The sequence below is a fragment of the Silene latifolia genome, chromosome 8 (assembly GCF_048544455.1).
Source record: "Silene latifolia isolate original U9 population chromosome 8, ASM4854445v1, whole genome shotgun sequence".
In the NCBI taxonomy this organism is placed as follows: Eukaryota; Viridiplantae; Streptophyta; class Magnoliopsida; order Caryophyllales; family Caryophyllaceae; genus Silene; species Silene latifolia.
In genome coordinates this window covers 5,790,138-5,809,550 of record NC_133533.1, presented here as the reverse complement: position 1 = coordinate 5,809,550, position 19,413 = coordinate 5,790,138, and the positions used below count along the sequence as shown (strand labels likewise).

The 19,413-nt window shown below is 36.8% G+C and overlaps 2 protein-coding genes across 2 annotated transcripts; both read left to right on the top strand.

Annotated features, from left to right (window-relative positions):
• Nucleotides 1-9,056: 9,056 nt before the first annotated feature.
• LOC141594488 (F-box/LRR-repeat protein At2g42720-like) lies at nt 9,057-10,127 on the top strand. Its single transcript, XM_074414504.1, has one exon. The coding sequence runs from the start codon at nt 9,057-9,059 to the stop codon at nt 10,125-10,127; it is 1,071 nt and encodes a 356-aa protein (XP_074270605.1).
• Nucleotides 10,128-11,547: 1,420 nt separating this feature from the next.
• On the top strand, nt 11,548-12,774 carry LOC141594487 (F-box/LRR-repeat protein At2g42720-like). Its single transcript, XM_074414502.1, has one exon. It carries the CDS (start codon nt 11,548-11,550, stop codon nt 12,772-12,774), a length of 1,227 nt encoding a protein of 408 aa, XP_074270603.1.
• Nucleotides 12,775-19,413: the final 6,639 nt, after the last annotated feature.

Sequence of the window (19,413 nt, the reverse complement as noted above, 5' to 3'; positions counted from 1 at the left end):
TATGTCGAATTTCCTTGAAATGCGTGCTTTGGTATAGATCATCGTATTCTTGCCTTTCATATTATTTAATTGCCTCACATGAGTAGTTTAACCGTTATCATGCTAATGTTGATTTATCTTGTTCCATCTCATTTAATTACCATGTTTAAACATAAACTTGATATCCATATTTTTGTAAGAGTCTTACATGACTACCTGTTTTAGTTCTTTGTTATGTTCGTTTCGACATTTTGTGGCTGGGAGAACCTTGAGTTACTCCCCACTGACTGTGGCGTTCATGTTTACATGAATGACAGGTATTAGTGGTGCATCCGTGGGGTGAAGACATGTGTGAGCTAGCGAGCACTACGGCCTAGTAGTTGGTTTATTAGGATCGTTTTAGACCTACCTTTTTTTGTATTGTCATTCGAGGGATATATTTTCCCTCACCTTGACTATCACGTTTGTATAATTTAAAATCTTTACTTCCGCACTCTCTATTTATGTTTTAGATTTTGGTGAACCCGCATTTTAAATTTTAAAAGTTTTTAAAAATTCCCTAAGTTTTAGCATTTTATTAGTTATGTTTTCCGCGTTATCGCGGGGTGTCACAAGCAGCATATTCAAAAACAGTAGATTCCAGCCAATATGCTATCTGAATATGCCATATGCTGTTTACCAAACAGCGCCTAACTCTTATTTCAGTTCGGTGCATTTCAATTCAGTTTTTTTCAGCCGAAAATAATACATTTATATAGGCTAATCTGGACCCGGGTACTTCCGACCACAGGCTCACCACACGGTCGCAGGGTCACTCTGATACCAATTATAACAACCCGACCCACCACGATCGTAACACAACCCAATAAGATGGGATATGTACCTTTGGGCCCATTACTTGTCCTCACTTATGCCCAAAAGCACAAGGCCTTGTTACTAAGTGGTGGGTGGAATCCCTTATAAACATATCACAACCTCCTCAATTCACCGATGTGGGACAACCTTACTCTCAAACTTGGGGTGTTTCAGTTAAACCCAAAGCGGGCAATATCGTACTATCATGTATCATGGACACTGACACAACAGAGCCTAACAAAAGGTATCATCGCTCCCCCACAACACGTGCTTCCTAGTTTGTGCGGTTGTTCTCCGGCCTAACCTCACTAATTAAAGCCCTATCTAAGACGATTTTAGACAAGACCAACTCAACTCCTGTTAAGGATAATCAAATTATCTTATATCCGTATTAGGAAAGTAGTATACGGAGTATTACTTAAGCCCGTCTTAAACAAGAATTTGTATATATTATCACTGGTATTAAGAAATTAGCGGGTGTTTGGTTCGTACAGAGGTAGACCTGGCAAACAGATCGGGTCGTGTCGTGTTCGTGTCCGTGTCAACTTTAAACGAGTCACCATTACTGATACGGTCGTTTCTACACCAAAAATAAAATACCTAGATTACTGCTAACAGAAGTCAGCGGTAAGTAGGGTCGATCTCCACAGGGAGGCGGTGTACTATCTATTTGTCTATTTATCTGTCTAAATGTCACTAATGGGGGCTGAATTGATTGTGTTAACTAAACTAGAGATTAAAGCGAGGGAAATGAATGAAAGAAATTAACAATAAGAGAAGGGTAGTATGCTAGGAGTCGGTCCACCGTGGCAGCTATTGGATCTTATACTATCGAGAATATTAAGGCGATTAGACTATTGATAAGAAGAGCTATGGTCGTCACCTTTCGGTCCTTAAACCGCCCTAGAGCGTAAACAGCTTAACTTTCGCCCTCACTGCAATACCCTATTGTAATTAAGCAAGCCTTCCCTTCCAATCTTTCGATCTAGGTCGGGGTTAACTAAATTTATGGTCTCCTGCATGCATTCATTCGACCGGATAACAGTTAAATTGCCTAATACAATTCCTATCGCAAGACTAATCTATTTAATACAATTAAAGCATGCTACCACGGCTTCCCTAATCCTAACATACTATGGGGAATTAGCTATGCATAATTAAAGGAATAACAAGAAATAAAGGAGAAACAATAAATAACATTAAGAAATTAAGGAGAAAAAGGGAGAGAAATTACTGAATTAAATAGTCCGGAAATGGAAGAACAAAGTAACAGTGTAAAAGTAACAGTCTCAGAGAGAAGAGAAGAGAAGTCAAGTGTGAGAGAGAGTTTACAATGACAAACTGACTTCCTATTTATAAGAAAATAGGATTAACTAAACCTAATGACGGAATTAAACCTAAAAAGCCCAGCCCGTCAACAATATCCACTCGATCGAGTAACTAAATCACTCGATCGAGCAAAAGCATAAAAGGAACTGGTCGATCGAAAGGAAAATTAGTCGATCGAATACTTATTCATCCTAAAACCACTCGATCGAGAATAAGTGTCTCTCGATCGAGCAAATGGGCTCTCGATCAAACAGAAATAGTTCTCGATCGAACACCTCTCAGCGCGTAATTCCTGCTTCGCGCACTGAACTTCAAACGGCTGCCATTTCTTCGTTACTTGGGCAAATAGGACGTGGTTGGTGGCGTTGGAAAGCTAAGAGGATAAGCTTTCACCTCCAACTGGAATCACCTTAATAGCTGTTGTAGAACTCGAGATATGGCTCTCACAAGCAGGAACTAGTAAATTGAAGCACTCTCTTGGCTCGCCTAACTTCCTTACTCCAATGCGCATCTCAAAATAGCTTCATTTCCGCTCCAAATTCACTCTTCCTCCAAATGCATGCTAAAAGGATGGTAAAAGGCTTGATTTCACTACTTTTGGGTTCATTCCTGCAAATAAGACAAAACAAACCAAAGTAGCATATTCGGGGCATTTCGTAGCATAAAACCACGATAAAAGCATAGAAATACGTGCATAAAATAGGCTAAAAAGACTATATAAAATGCACGTATCAAATCTCCCCAAACCAAACCTTTACTCGTCCCCGAGTAAACTAAAATGCAACTAATGGAACGGAAAAGATAACTCAGAGCTAGCTACAAATGCCCACTTAAGCCAATTTAATGCAAGCAAACCAACACTTATAGCAAAACAGTCAAATGCAAACGAGTTATATGATGTTTATAATAGAGCTGAACCGTCGACCTTGCAAGACCTTTAATAGTGGACTCTCACGGGTCACTCTTCTCTCATGAAGCAAAGGGTAAGCATATGAATGTAAGAGAGAAAGAAATATAGTCGCTCACCTAAACTACGACCCACATAAACATGCATGCAACTAATATGATAGACAATTCTAGCTACCGTACACACATTCCAACCAAACAAGGTCCTGTCACAGCCGAGGGCTTACAAAAATATGGTAAAGTGAGGCAATGGGTAAGAAAAGGCAAAACATTTATGGGAATGTGGAGGTATAGGTGATCAAGCTAGTACCTAAACAGAACCATATGAAAGCATCCATTTCCAACTCAATTATGAAATAAGCACAATGCCCTTCATTTGGCATAAAATCTCACCAAACCAGACTGAACATACTCCTCAAATAATGTAAGATAGAACATAGGAGCAGAAACCGTCAACCAACCAACATCTTTTGTTTTCCCTTCTTTCTTTTGTTTTCATTCTTTTTTTTTTCGGTTTCTTCATTTTTTTCACATCATTTTTTTTTTCTTTCTTTTTTTTTTCTTTTCACGTTTTTTTTTTTTCTCTTCACGTTTTTTTTTCTCTTTTCATCAACCTCCGTCTTTCTTTCTACCGACTCCAAATCAACAGAATACGAGCCAAACTCGATACAATAGACATTATACCGCTGAAGCAATCTAAACTAGCTTGACAAGGCAGGCTAAATTTGGATGTAGCTAGGGGTCAACTGGCAAATTTGGCTTATGTGGAGTTTATGGGTAAAAATGAAAGAAAGGGAAATTGTAAGCACTTCCCTGCATGTGACACCAACCACTAACCCGAATGTATGCCGGCAAAAAGCAATTGAATTTCATATTTGTGCAAATTAATGAACATGTCATGCAAGGAGTAACTACTCACAATCCTACATGAAACTGGTCATAAATGACACCAGTTTATAAGGCTCTAATTCTTAGAAATTATAAGTAGGTTGCCAAAATTACAGGTCAAGTCTATTCGTTCAGCTAAATTAAACATAAACTCGTAGATATGCAATAAGACAAAGCTAAAAGATAACAGTTCAATGCAAGGCTTAAGCAAAAAGACAGTTGCAGTGCAATAACATCATGGAAATCTACCGTTCCGACTCAACCTATATGCTAAAATAAACGTGAATTTTTTGAAATTTCAACAATTTTTCAAATTTTTATTGAATTTTTTGAATTTTAACAAAAATAAACAACAATGCAAACATAAATTAAATGTGATAACTGAAAGGCAATAAAAAACAATATGCAGACACGGATATGGATGCATAACCTCCCCAAACCAAACCGTACAATGCCCCCATTGTACCAAAACATGGAAAGGAAATGCAAACTGAAGGAGAAAGAGAGTAAATGCGGAAAACTCACAAGATTGCGCGAATAAGGGGACCTCCCCAAACCGACCATGAAATGGGAGGTTGCTAAGGGCCCGAAAAACCATCTCAGGAAGCTAATCCAAGTCAATAGCACTCGATCAAGAGGAATAGTAGCTGATCGAGTGAACTGGGCATTCAAAAACTGCTCGATCGAAAGGTAACTAGGTCGATCGAGTGGTTCTCCTTTTGCAGGTGGTCGATCGAGTAGAGGAAATGCTCGATCGAATGGATTTGGCAGCAAAAGTGCTCGATCGAGTACAACAAGTACTCGATCGAGTGATCCTCAGCGTATTCCTGCAAAATGCAATGAAAAACAGCCCGCAACTGACAAAAACAAGCATACTGAGATAGTCTATGGTATAAAAAGCATTTATTACAACTGAAATTAAATAAAAGCAAAATAAAATCGCCGGGTTGCCTCCCGGGTAGCGCTAGCTTCAGTCAGGTCCCAGCTCGACCTTCTTTTTTTCTTCGAGCCTTTATAATTAGTTACAATCAAAACAGCTCAAAGCGCGCAGCAACCTGTCAAATAGCTGCGCATGTGCTACACAACAGCATAAGTAGCACCATAGTGGAATAACAAAGTAGGAAATAAAGATATGTAAACATTTAAGTCTAACAAATTTCCTATGGGCGCTCCTAAATTTATCCACAAAATATAGGAGCGAGGGAGCAATTGTCAAATAAGTAGGGCTCCATTTCAGATTAACGAATTTACAATGATAAGGACGGTGAAAAATCGTTAAATTGTAAGACCTACTGGGAAGGGGTAAAGCATTGGGATGCGCAGCAAAAGTCAACTGAGGCAATTTACTATTAAAACAAACAATAAATAAATTATCGTTCAATACCTTAAGTTGATCACTCTCAATGACGGAATCATAGATAAAAGAATTCATTACCTCTTCCGTGCTAGGAGTGACTACCGACGCAGCTACCTCCTTGTCATCCTCAGTGGAATTCGTCCCGTAAACCTCAGCCTCAAGTGCATCTAACTCGGCTTTGAATAAGGGGGATTCACCATAACCGTTATCATCGTCAAAGTCGTCATCTAAATCAAGCCCAAATGACGAATTACAGACTCCCAATGGCCAAATCGAGTCGATCGATCGAATTATTACTCGATCGACCAATTTCTTCCCGCATTTCACTCGATCGAGTACAAACATCACTCGATCGAGAACTATCCTCCTGCATGTCACTCGATCGAGAAGGGATATTACTCGATCGAGGATCGTTTTCTGGAAAATCACTCGATCGACCAATAATTGTCACTCGATCGAGTGATTCCTCCCGCTGTGCTGAAATCTTCGCGTGGGGTAGTGAAATATGATAGGAACTCGTCGTCCGAGTCATAGAAGTCATCCTCATCATTGGGCAACACGGTTTCCTTAGGAGAAAAACCGCTCTCGGAAGATAAACCTCTTCTTCTTGCATCTCACCGCTAACCGAGCTATTTGTGACTCCAGTTCGGGGATTCGAGCGTCCATATATCTATCACTCTCTTGCATTTGTGATACAAGCATTCTCATTAAATATATCGCTCCGCGATCTCTTCTCTCTCCATCTCAAATGCTAATTGAGCAACTGGAGACTCGAGCTCATCAAATCGCGAGACATATTCTTGCACTTGGAATGCAAGTGCCTCCATCAAGAATTTCAGCTCCGCAAGGTCTTCTTCTTGTATATCGGGGGAATCTTGTTGCGGTGGCCATTGATAGGGCGGATGTGGCGGCACAACTACAGCTGCATTGTGCTCAGCAGAACCACATCTCCCGTAGCGGATCACCTTGTTCCATATAATGGGACATCGGTGATGGGTCAAAGGTACTCAAGCCTTTCCTTTGACTGTCTTTCACCTAGAACTGTCTAGGTAGTACTGTAAGGCCTATCAAAACAAAGACTCAAGGAAAAAGATTAAAACGGCCTCAAGGGGAAAATCCCCTGAGGCTAAAAACAGATAAAATTAAACAAATAAATAAATAGATTGCCTCCCCGGCAACGGCGCCAAAATTTGATGCGGTCGTTTCTACACCAAAAATAAAATACCTAGATTACTGCTAACGTGTCGGCGGTAAGTAGGGTCGATCTCCACAGGGAGGCGGTGTACTATCTATTTGTCTATTTATCTGTCTAAATGTCACTAATGGGGGCTGAATTGATTGTGTTAACTAAACTAGAGATTAAAGCGAGGGAAATGAATGAAAGAAATTAACAATAAGAGAAGGGTAGTATGCTAGGAGTCGGTCCACCGTGGCAGCTATTGGATCTTATACTATCGAGAATATCAAGGCGATTAGACTATTGATAAGAAGAGCTATGGTCGTCACCTTTCGGTCCTTAAACCGCCCTAGAGCGTAAAATGACTTAACTTTCGCCCTCACCGCAATACCCTATTGTAATTAAGCAAGCCTTCCCTTCCAATCTTTCGATCTAGGTCGGGGTTAACTAAATTTATGGTCTCCTGCATGCATTCATTCGACCGGATAACAGTTAAATTGCCTAATACAATTCCTATCGCAAGACTAATCTATTTAATACAATTAAAGCATGCTACCACGGCTTCCCTAATCCTAACATACTATGGGGAATTAGCTATGCATAATTAAAGGAAGAACAAGAAATAAAGGAGAAACAATAAATAACATTAAGAAATTAAGGAGAAAAAGGGAGAGAAATTACTTTTGAATTAAATAGTCCTAAAATGGAAGAACAAAGTAACAGTGTAAAAGTAATAGTCTCAGAGAGAAGAGAAGAGAAGTCAAGTGTGAGAGAGAGTTTACAATGACAAACTGACTTCCTATTTATAAGAAAATAGGATTAACTAAACCTAATGACGGAATTAAACCTAAAAAGCCCAGCCCGTCAACAATATCCACTCGATCGAGTAACTAAATCACTCGATCGAGCAAAAGCATAAAAGGAACTGGTCGATCGAAAGGAAAATTAGTCGATCGAATACTTATTCATCCTAAAACCACTCGATCGAGAATAAGTGTCTCTCGATCGAGCAAATGGGCTCTCGATCAAACAGAAATAGTTCTCGATCGAACACCTCTCAGCGCGTAATTCCTGCTTCGCGCACTGAACTTCAAACGGCTGCCATTTCTTCGTTACTTGGGCAAATAGGACGTGGTTGGTGGCGTTGGAAAGCTAAGAGGATAAGCTTTCACCTCCAACTGGAATCACCTTAATAGCTGTTGTAGAACTCGAGATATGGCTCTCACAAGCAGGAACTAGTAAATTGAAGCACTCTCTTGGCTCGCCTAACTTCCTTACTCCAATGCGCATCTCAAAATAGCTTCATTTCCGCTCCAAATTCACTCTTCCTCCAAATGCATGCTAAAAGGATGGTAAAAGGCTTGATTTCACTACTTTTGGGTTCATTCCTGCAAATAAGACAAAACAAACCAAAGTAGCATATTCGGGGCATTTCGTAGCATAAAACCACGATAAAAGCATAGAAATACGTGCATAAAATAGGCTAAAAAGACTATATAAAATGCACGTATCAATTACCCCAACCCTAACCCGACCCAATTACATAAACGGGTCATTTGTCTCAACCCTAACCCAACCCATTTAATTTTTCTATAACCCAACCCGACCTGTTTAACCCATTTATCTTTCAGCAGGTCATTTTTAACCCATTTAACCCGTTTAACCCAATAAACTAAGAAAATAAGCTAGGCTTTATAGTCTGTTATTCCAAAAATGATGAACGAAAATGTTTATTTATTTTTATGTTGTTTGGTTAGATTATTGATTAAATCCAAATATATTATGATAGTTTTAAATAAATGGGTTATTCGTGTCGGGTTCGTGTCAAAAGAGCTCAACTCTAACCCGACCCATTTAAGTTTCGGGTCGTGTCCGTGTCAACCCAATTACTTAAATGGGTCACAAAGTCTTAACCCTAACCCGCTAATTTCGTGTCAGGTTCGTGTCGTATTTTCGGATCGGGTCAATAATTGCCACCTCTATACAGAGGTATCGGTTTGGAATCAGGAATCAAACCAGGGTGGTATGAGTTTGGAACTCGATTCCTGTAGTTGATACTTTATGTTTGGTTCAATTCAAGGAATGAGGATTCAAATCGTTTTGTATGTCTATTTTATTAACTTTGTACCATTTATCTATATACAAATTTTATCTTTTAAATTTTCATATATTAATTATTTAAAACTTGTATATAGTTTATTTTTTTATATTTTAATCTACTTTCAGTATCTATCCTTAAATGTATTAGAAAAAATCGGAGAAAAATAATTACTTGTATTTTTCACGGAAACAAAAATCTCATAAGAAAAATTAATTATATGGACATTTCTATTTTTATGAGAAAAAAATATATTTTTTTACCATATTGTTTTTCCAATTCTATTTTATGATTTGATACCCATGGGTATCACACTCATACCCACCTCATGGGTTTGAGATATGAGTATCAAATTGTAAAAAATGTGAAATAAACATAAGGTATGAATTTAACTCATTCCAAATCCCTAAAATTGGTGAATTAAACACCCCCTTAGATATTTGTATCAAATTGTACGAATCCCTAAGATGGAAGAAGAAGCAAAAAGGGACAGAATATCCGAGATGCCGGAAGAAATAAAGGAACAAATATTATCATCCCTTTGTATGAAAGACGCGATTCGTACAAGCTCTTTGTCTTCTGTTTGGAGGTACACTTGGGTCTCCCTTCCTTTTCTAGATTTTGGGGTTGACGGTTATGGACGATTTACCTCTTATTTTAAGAGACTTCCTAATGCTCATCCCAAAAAGCGACACCTTTATTGTTCTATTTTTCAAAAGGCGGAGGAGGAAGACGACGATTCTGAATCGACAGTTGATAACACTGATTATTATAAGTATACTGATTCGTATGCTTGGAAAAGTGATCATCAAGAAGTTGGATATTTGCAAATGATAGATGAACTTTTGCAAATATACATTAAAAAGAACCCATCTTTGCGGGTTTTGAAAAAGATATCCCTTTATGTACCTATGATTTCCGACTCTAAGATGCGTGATTATGGTGTTGATATTGTATCCCGATGTCTTTCGCTTGCCAAACACAATGTTACCGAGCTTGATTATTTGATCAGCGACAATGGGTGGCGTTTCCGCCCTAAGGATTCATACCGTGCTTTGCAAAATTGTCTTCCTATCTTAGATTCGAAAACTTTAACCAAGCTGGAGTTACATGGATGTTACTTGGCTACGCTAAATAAAGTCGACATACCAATTGATCTTCCCAATTTGAAACACTTACGTCTAATAAACTTCAATGTACGCGAGAATATGCTGGAGACCCTGCTTGCTAAATGTCCAGCTTTGGAAAAGCTCGAATTTTTATGGTTGTGTGAGGGGTTTAACGTGCTCCGAGTTCCAAGGCTTTCGAAATTAAAAAAGCTTAAAGTTGAGTACATAAATAATCTTGATCTAATAGAGATTAATGCAATGTCTCTTCAATGCTTGACACTTACTAACCTTTCGACAAAGTGCAGAATTAAGATGGCTTCTAATTCTTGTAACAACTTGGTTAATTTGTTCGTCGATGGTTCTGGCATAACTGATGATTTCTTTAATAGTGTCGCGGAATTTCCACACCTAAAAACCATATCCACTTGAGCCATTACATTTTCTCCAACATTTCCTAGGAACAATAGTATTACAAGAGTAAATATCCTCATTGATATTCCTAAAATTGCCATATTATATCGGGGAAATTAATTAGTAGCAAAGATAAGTTGTTATTGGTTATAATATTATCGATTTTTGCTACCCTAATTAAAATTCTTAAATATAAACCTAAAAATAAATGTAAAATAATAATACAATATGAGAAAAATTTGCTATCCCAAAATTTTATTTCTAGGTTCGCCCTGATTATATGTGTATATGAGCAATATATAGTGTTGTTTTGAGTTTAACATTATATGTCTCTCTTGTGACGGGTCAAGTACTACACATATTGTTAAAAAAGACAAAAGTAAAGGTGCATAGGGAATTACAACACGTATGTCTTTATCTATGCAAGTGCATTTTATTTGACCCGTCACAAGGTTGTGACGGATATTGTCCGTCACAAATTGAGAATTTGTGTACATTTATATAGGCTAAGAAGGGAACCATGGTGGATTAAATTAATGTGATCAACTTGGGGAATATAAATTTTAAATTATGGAGTAATTAATTAACAATCTGGATTGTGAAAATTGAGTAAAGTCAACCCATTGCTGACTAGCAAATCGAGAAAGTCAATGTTTGCATGTACTTGCCATGTACCAGATTGATCTGAATATACTTTTATATTTTGGTTATGAAATTTAAATTTAATTTAATCGGGTTAAAAAGTACTTGGTACACTCTTTGAGAGTTGAGACTTGAGACTAATGGCGGTAGTAACGATTAAAAGCCCTATTCTTCTAGATTTAATTTAATCATGTTAAAAAGTACTTCATACTCTCTTTGATTGTTGAATCGAATGGCGGTAGTAACGCAGTAAGACCTTGTTCTTTTGAACATAAAATTTCAGGTCATTTTAATCCAGTTCAACTCTATTTAATTCAGTTATGCTTCATTCAGTTCAATTCATCTCTTTACAAATTAACTCTTATTTCAGTTCAGTCCAGTTCAATACAGTTTTTTTCAGCCGAAAATAATACATTTATATAGGCTAAACTGGAGGTTAAACCCTACGTGGGCAATATCATACTATTATGTGTCGTGGACACCGACACAACATGGCCTAACAAAAGGTATCATCGCTCCCATACAACACGTGCTTCCTAGTTTGTGCGGTTGTTCTCCAGCCTAACGTTACTAATTAAAGCCCTATCTAAGCCGGTTTTAGACAAGACCAACTCAACAACCCATGTTAAGGATAATCAAATTATCTCATATCGTATTAGGAAAGTATATTAGTATTGTATTAGGAAAGTAGTATACTACTTAAGCCCGTCTTAATCAAGAATTTGTAAATATTATCATTGGTATTGGTATTAGGAAGTATTCTGCTTCCGCATATCTTCCCTCATAATCTAGCAAGATGGAAGAAGAAGAAGCAAAAAGAGACAGAATATCAGAGATGCCCGAAGAAATAAAGGAACAAATAGTATCATCCCTTTGTATGAAAGACGCGATTTGTACAAGCTCTTTGTCTTCTGTTTGGAGGTACTCTTGGGTCTCTCTTCCTTTTCTTGATTTTGGGTTTGACGTTTTTCGCAAATTTACCTCTTATTTTAAGACTCTTCCTACTAGTCATCCCAAAAAGCGACAACTTTATTCTATTTTTCACAAGGCGGAGGAGGAAGAAAACGATTCTAAATCAACAGTCGATAACACTGATTTGTATGCTTGGCAAATTACAGAAGTTGGATATTTGCAAATGATAGATGAATTTTTGCAAATATACATTAAAAAGAACCCATCTTTGCGGGTTTTGAAAAAGATATCCCTTTTTGTACCTATGCTTTACGACTCTAATAAGATGCGTGATTATGGTGCTCTTGTTGTATCCCGATGTCTTTCGCTTGCCAAACACAATGTTACCGAGCTTGATTATCGGTTCAACAACTTTGGGTGGCCTTTTGCTTTGGAAAAGTGTTTTCCTATCTTAGAATCGAAAACTTTAACCAAGCTGGAGGTATGTGGATGTTACTTGGCTATGAAAAAAAAAGTCGACTTACCAATTGATCTTCCCAATTTGAAACGCTTACGTCTAACAAAGTTCCATGTAAGCGAGAATATGCTGGAAACCTTGTTTACTAAATGTCCAGCTTTGGAAAAGCTCGAATTTTCATGGCTGTGTGGGGGGTTTAACGTGCTCCGAGTTCCAAGGCTTTCGAAATTAAAAAAGCTCAAAGTTAAGTACATAAGTAATCTTGATCTAATAGAGATTAATTCAATGTCTCTTCAATGCTTGAGCCTTCTTAACCTTTCGACAAATTGCAAAATTAAGATGGATTCTAATTCTTGTAACAACTTGGTTAATTTGTTTGTTGATTATTGTGGCATAACTGATGATTTCTTTAATAATGTCGCGGAATTTCCAAAGTTGAAAACCATATCCCTTATAGATTGTTCTGAATTGAAGCATATTAAGATCACCTCCAACTCTCTTACAAGATTTGAAGTTAAGGATTGCCCAAATTTGAGTCGGACTGAGCTTGAGACGCCGAAGCTGTTGTTCATCGGAAATTCTAGTAGCCGTAAGAGTCACGACATCGACTGGCTTATTGCAAAACAAGGGATACCTCACCCCTCTTTTCAATAAATGTCCTTGTGATTCGACCTTTGACAAAGTTCTATGGCATTCCAAACTTATGTCTTTCTCTAATTTTTTTTTTTCGTGAATGTATAAGCATTGTTTCATGAATCGATCCTTCCTAGTCGATTCATCAAAGCACTGGCATGAAAATAGAGATAGGATATCCTAGTCGATTCATCAAAGTTCTTTAACATAATTTTAGTCGTCCAAGACTCCAAGACTCCAAGACGAGGATCCAAAACCATGAAGACCGTCGTGACTCGTGACAATGAATTATTCACCAACATCATTACAACTTTATTTAGACACCTTGTACTTGTGGCTTATTCTAGTTTGTCCATGATGTTGTTGTATGTTACTCATTCTGTCTCGACTAATAGTTATCTATTGATTTTGACACAAAGATTAAGAAAAGAAAAATGGATATCACACAAGACACATAACAGTATACATATGGAATGTAGACGACAAAAGACTACCATAAACAGAAATAGATAACTATTGAGTAATACACTCAAAATGAAAATAGATAACTTTCGGAGAACGTGAAGGAGTTATGTCCACTATCCTATACGAATTAACTCACTTGAGTCTATGTAATTAATATGCCTTGCTAGAGGCCAATGTTAGTTTGACGCGTAAAGATGGTTTAGGTGCTACAATATGTGAATATGATAGGTTACTTTGGAGGGTTAGACCCAAAGCGGACACTATCGTAAAATGTGCCATGGCCACCGGCACAGCCTAATAAGAGGTATCAACAACGCTCCCACAGTCCCACATACCATGTGCGTCCTAGCTTGTGCCGTTGTTCTGTTGCCTAACGTCACTACATAAATCCCTAATAAGTAAGACAATTTTAAACAAGACCAACTCAACCCCGACTAAGGATAATCATATTATCTCATATACTTTGTAAAATATTGTTATTGTACTAGGAATTATTTTCTATTAAGAAAGTAGTATTATTGGTATTAAGAAATTAGTTATTAGATATTTACTCATATTATATCTCCTCGTTTAATTAATATTATTAGGAATTAGGAATTAGGTCTTTCTTTTATTAAAGCAAAATGATTTAGAGCAATTTGGTGATGCCACCTCATCAAGTACACAAGGGCCCACTAATTTTCTAACTTCATTTATTAATGTACACCTTTTAAAATATGAGAAATATTTATAAAAGGAATAATTGATAATAATAGTCCCACCTTTTACCTTTCTTTCTAAAATACTCCCACCTTTTTGTTATTCTCAAAATAATTCCACCTTCATACTTTATCTTCTTAAAATGAGCTGTATTTAAATGTTACCTACGGACTACGGTAACAAGTTGTATCAAGTTAAGTGAATGTTTTCTCTTCCTTTAAATTTTTTTTGAGTGGTTCTCTCTACCCACTTTTAATACCCGTCTCCATATCCGATTTTGTAAAATATACTCCGTATAATCTTGAATAAACCATTGAAACAATTTGAATTCAATCACAAGCAACAATAATTTACATGCGTTATTCTGATCGATCCCTACATTGCTAAGCCTACACTTAGATATATTTGGAACTTCAAGACAACTGAATTTACGACTCCAACAAGTTATCCAATTCACAGTTAATTAATTTGCCCAACAATTTATCACATTCACTATTAATTTGCTTGTAATTATACTTCTGAATCAAGAAGATGAGCTTTCTATTTAACTATTGCCCACTACAATCGACACACCGTGCGCTGTTAGCCGATGAATTGTTGTTTGTGTGAAACACACAATGTAAGGGGGGAGGTTTCACTTGAATCCACTACTTGACCAGGGAAGGTTCATGTACAAGATAATAGATGAACTATCTTAACCAAAACCTTAAGGTGATGGTTGAGGCCCAACTATTATAAATTCCTATTACGCTCCCTCACTCAAATGCCCGTTGGGCTTGAAGAGTGGTTAGTTGTGCACCGGCTCCTCCTACCGTGTGCTGGGTTTCCACTTCGAGTTTTTGAGGAGTTTTGAGGTTGCTAGGATTTGATCCCGTGATCTTTGGTCACACTGGCTCTGATACCATGATAGATGAGCCATCTCAACCAAAACCTTAAGGTGGTGGTTGAGGCGCAACTATTATAAATTCTTATTACAAGAGACGACAACACCAAGGCGTGTTCGTACGTTGCACACGGGTACACGACGGTGCCCAGGTTCATGTGACATACACGACCAAACCATGGTTTTCTCGTGTGATTTACATGGCACACCTACCTTGTTGTCGTCTTCATCACCCAAACAGCAGCTTCCCCGAAATCCATGGATCACTTCCCTCCTAAAATGCAACGAATCGAGATTCTCTCACGTTGCTGGAGATTCCGTGATTTCGGCGGTGGACTACTTTTTGTGCGCAAAGAGAGAGCAACTTTGTATAAGGTTTAAAAAAGCTCAAGTATTATTGATGAATTATCAAGGTATTTATACAAATACAAATAAGGCTAATAAGGAAAACCTAAGATACAAGAAACGAATACATCAATCTAAGGAAATACAAATAAACATGAAATAGGAAAGGCGACGATATTCTAGAATATACAAGATACGGAATATAAACTAAGGAGATATAGTAATATTATTAACATGCTCCCGCAAGTTGGACGATCCTTCGAGAAGACCAATCTTGGAAATAAGAGAATGAAAACGAGCAAGAGGTTTGGTAAGACCATCTGCTAGTTGATCACGGTTTGAGACATGAGCTACACGAATAGAACCATTTTGAATATGCTCACGGACAAAATGAAAAGCAATAGCAAGGCGCTTCATACGAGAATGAAAAATCGGGTTAGCAGAATAGCTCGTAGCACCCAAATTATCACAAAAAAAAGTTGGTGAGGCCCAAAGAGGGAAATGAATTTCAGTCAAAAGATGACGAAGCCATAACAACTCCGCAGTATAGTAGCTGCAATAGCACGAAATTCAGCTTCTTTCAATGAGCAAGCAAGAGCCTTTTGTTTCTTTGATGACCACGAAATAGGAGTCCGACCAAGGAAAATAACATAACCAGTTGTAGAAACATAATTATCCTTGTCACCTGCCCAATTCGCATCACATAACGCATGAAGACTAAGCGGGGAATCACGATAGAGTTGTAGACCGAGAGTCATAGTCCCTTTGAGATAACGAAGCAGGCGCTTCAAAGCAAGCCAATGAGATTCTTGAGGATCCTGCAGAAACTGAGCAAAACGGTTGACAGTAAAAGAAATGTCGGGACGTGTAAGAGACAAATATTGCAAGCTACCAACGATGACACGATATTCACTTGGGTTAGAAATGGACGATCCAGACCCGACAGTAAGAGGGGATAAGTGGTGAGAGGGATAGGTGTTGGTTTAGAATCAGTCATGGGAAACTGAGTAAGGAGATCATGAATGTACTTGGTTTGGGCAAGGAGCAAGCCACGAGAATTAGGGGTGACCTCAACACCCAGGAAATAAGAGAGCGGTCCCAAATCCTTAAGCGAGAAACGAGAAGAGATTGCTTGAATAAACTGAGGAAGAAGGGATGAGGAAGAACCGGTGATGATATATCCGTCTTAAGCAAGACTTATTGATCTTATTAAAGCACATCAGAGCACCTGTTCGGCTGTTCATTCGGTGATTTCTGCTTTGTTTCAATTAAGTAACCGGTTAACTAGGTTACAAGTAATATGGTTTGTTTAAAGAAGATAGAGTATAAATGTGAGACTGTTTTGGGATTAATAAAAGGTAGGATTATTTTAGGAAGAGGGGTAAAAGGTGGGATTATTCTTGTCAATTGTTCCTTTATAAAATGCTTTGTGAATTAATTTTTTTTTTCAACTTTACAAATAATTCTGTGAAATTTAGTATACACTTTTTTTAGAATTTATTGTTTTTTTACCAAGTATACATTATAATATAAGCTGGCTTCTTATATTTTTTTCCTCACTTTTACCCAAAGTTAATAAGAAAACTAAATACTCCTATAACTAAAAATACTGAACTTCTATTGAAAGACGATCTAATAGTAAATTGGTGTTGATTAGTCACGCCAGCTTTATTGGAAAATAATACTCATAATAATATAAATATACTTATAAAACTAATAACAAAATAAATTAAATTATATAATATATTAATAAACACAATTATTCAAAAAATTATTAAAAAAATATTCAACAAAATATTCAAGAAAATAAATTACAGTTTAATAAAGTGAATATTAATTAGTGAAAAATTATCAACTTATTTTATATTCACTCTCTTAAAATGTAATTTAATTTAACACATTCTCCCGGATTACACGGCTTAATAAAGTTATACTCCCTCCAATTCTGCCTATAGTTCCCCTTTCTTTTTGGCACAAAAATAAGAAAATGAATATGGACCACACAAAACACTCTACCCCACATGAAAATGAATTTGGACCACACAAAGATTACCAAATAAGGAAAGAGGGAACAAAACGTGACTATCATCAAAAAGGAAAGAGGGAACTATAGGCAGAATTGGAGGGAGTATATGTTTGTCAAAGGTTAGTACAAGCATGTTTGGCCTCGATTCTAAAAAATAAGTTTTTGTTTTTCAAGTTTAATTTTTCAAAAGTGTTTTTCAAAAGCAGAAACAACAAATAGTTGTTTCTATTTCTATGGGCAAAAATATGGATTTTTAGTTTTTGAGAAATTTTGTTTAACTTTTAGAAAACTATGTGTTTGGCCAAAAAATATTTTTGAGTCCAAAAACACTTTTACAAACTAGGCCAAACACACACTACATAATATTGGTCATGAAATAAATATTTCGGGTAACTCGGATTGGAACATGGTAAGAAAACAGGTCAAAATTGATGTATGCGGACTCTTTTCACCGTTTTACAATTAAAAAAAAGATAATTTAGCTAAAAAATAAATCGAGTTTACTATTATCGCTTTAATTATATCCACTATTTACATCACTTATATTGTAGTAGTTATAAACATCAAGTTTTGATTTTTTAATTCATATTGTGATTAGAGTGTGATTTTTTTTTAATACTTATTTCATATTTGATACATGAATGTTAATATGTTGGGTTTATATACTATACGAATCATTCTATATATGTGCATATGAATTCAAAAATGTAAGAACACTATTCATTTGTTAATAACTATTTGATAAGAACGGTATTTAAAAAATATAAACCCGTGCAATTTTGCACGGGAGTAAAATTATTTACAATTCAATATACTAATCTTAGCAAGATGGATATTAGGATATTAAGCCCATTAGGACCGGCTATCATTAGGCTTCATTAGGCTTAGGTTACGAGTTATGAGTTACGACGGCTACCGTCTGGGGTTTAGACTATTATGGTGTAATATATATATATATATCGATGTATTCTAATGGCAAACAAGATCATCAACCTACTAAATCTTAACAATGGAAGAAGGAGAAGCAAAAAGAGACAGAATATCAGAGTTGCCGGAAGAAATAAAGGAACAAATATTATCATCCCTTTGTATGAAAGACGCGATTCGTACAAGCTCTTTGTCTTCTGTTTGGAGGTACACACTTGGGTCTCCCTTCCTTTTCTTGATTTTGGGTTTGACGTTTTTCTGCAATTTATTGAGAGACTTCCTAATACTCATCCCAAAAAGCGATACCTTTATTGTTCTATTTTTCACAAGGCGGAGGAGGAAGGAGACGATACTGAATCGACAGTAGATAGCACTGATGATTATGTTGGATATTTGCAAATGATAGATGAATTTTTGCAAATGTACATTAAAAAGAACCCATCTTTGCGGGTTTTGAAAAAAATATCCCTTTATGTACCTATGCTTTCCGACTCTAAGATGCGTGATTATGGTGCTCTTGTTGTATCCCAATGTCTTTCGCTTGCCAAACACAATATTACCGAGCTTGAGTATTGTATCAGCAACTTTGGGGAGTGTTACCGCCCTAAGGATTCATATTATGCTTTGCAAAATTGTCTTCCTCTTTTAGATTCGAAAACTTTAATCAAGCTGGAGTTATCTGGATGTTACTTGGATATAGAAAAAAAAGTCTACGTACCAATTGATCTTCCCAAATTGAAACACTTATCTCTGAAATTGTTCAATGTAGACGAGAATATGCTGGAGACCTTGCTTGCTAAATGTCCAGCTTTGGAAAAGCTCGTATTTTTCTATTGCGAGGGGTTTAAGGTGCTTCGAATTCCAAGGCTTTCGAAATTAAAAGAGCTCCAAGTTACGCAGATACGTGATTTTGATCGATTAGAGATTAATGCAATGTCTCTTCAATGCTTGGTCCTTATTAACGATTATACAAATAAGTGGAAACTTAAGATGGATTCTAATTCTTGTAAAAGCTTTGTTAATTTGGTCCTCCATGGCTGTGATGTAACGGATGATTTCTTTAATAATGTCGCGGAATTTCCACACTTGGAAACCGTATCCCTAATAGATTGTCCTAAATTGAAGCATATTAAGATCACCGGCAACTCTCTTACAAGTTTGGAAATTGAGGAGTGCCCAAATTTGAGTCTAGCTGAGTTCGACACAGCCTTATTCAGAAACTCGACAGTCGCTTCTACAACAGCTTCCTTATTCCAAGCCTAACAGATTTGAGCAAACACCGATGAATATGAATGTTGTCTGATTCTGAGAAATT

Coding starts and splice junctions, on each gene's coding strand:
- LOC141594488 (XM_074414504.1), top strand. CDS start 9,057: ATGGAAGAAGAAGCAAAAAGGGACAGAATATCCGAGATGCCGGAAGAA.
- LOC141594487 (XM_074414502.1), top strand. CDS start 11,548: ATGGAAGAAGAAGAAGCAAAAAGAGACAGAATATCAGAGATGCCCGAA.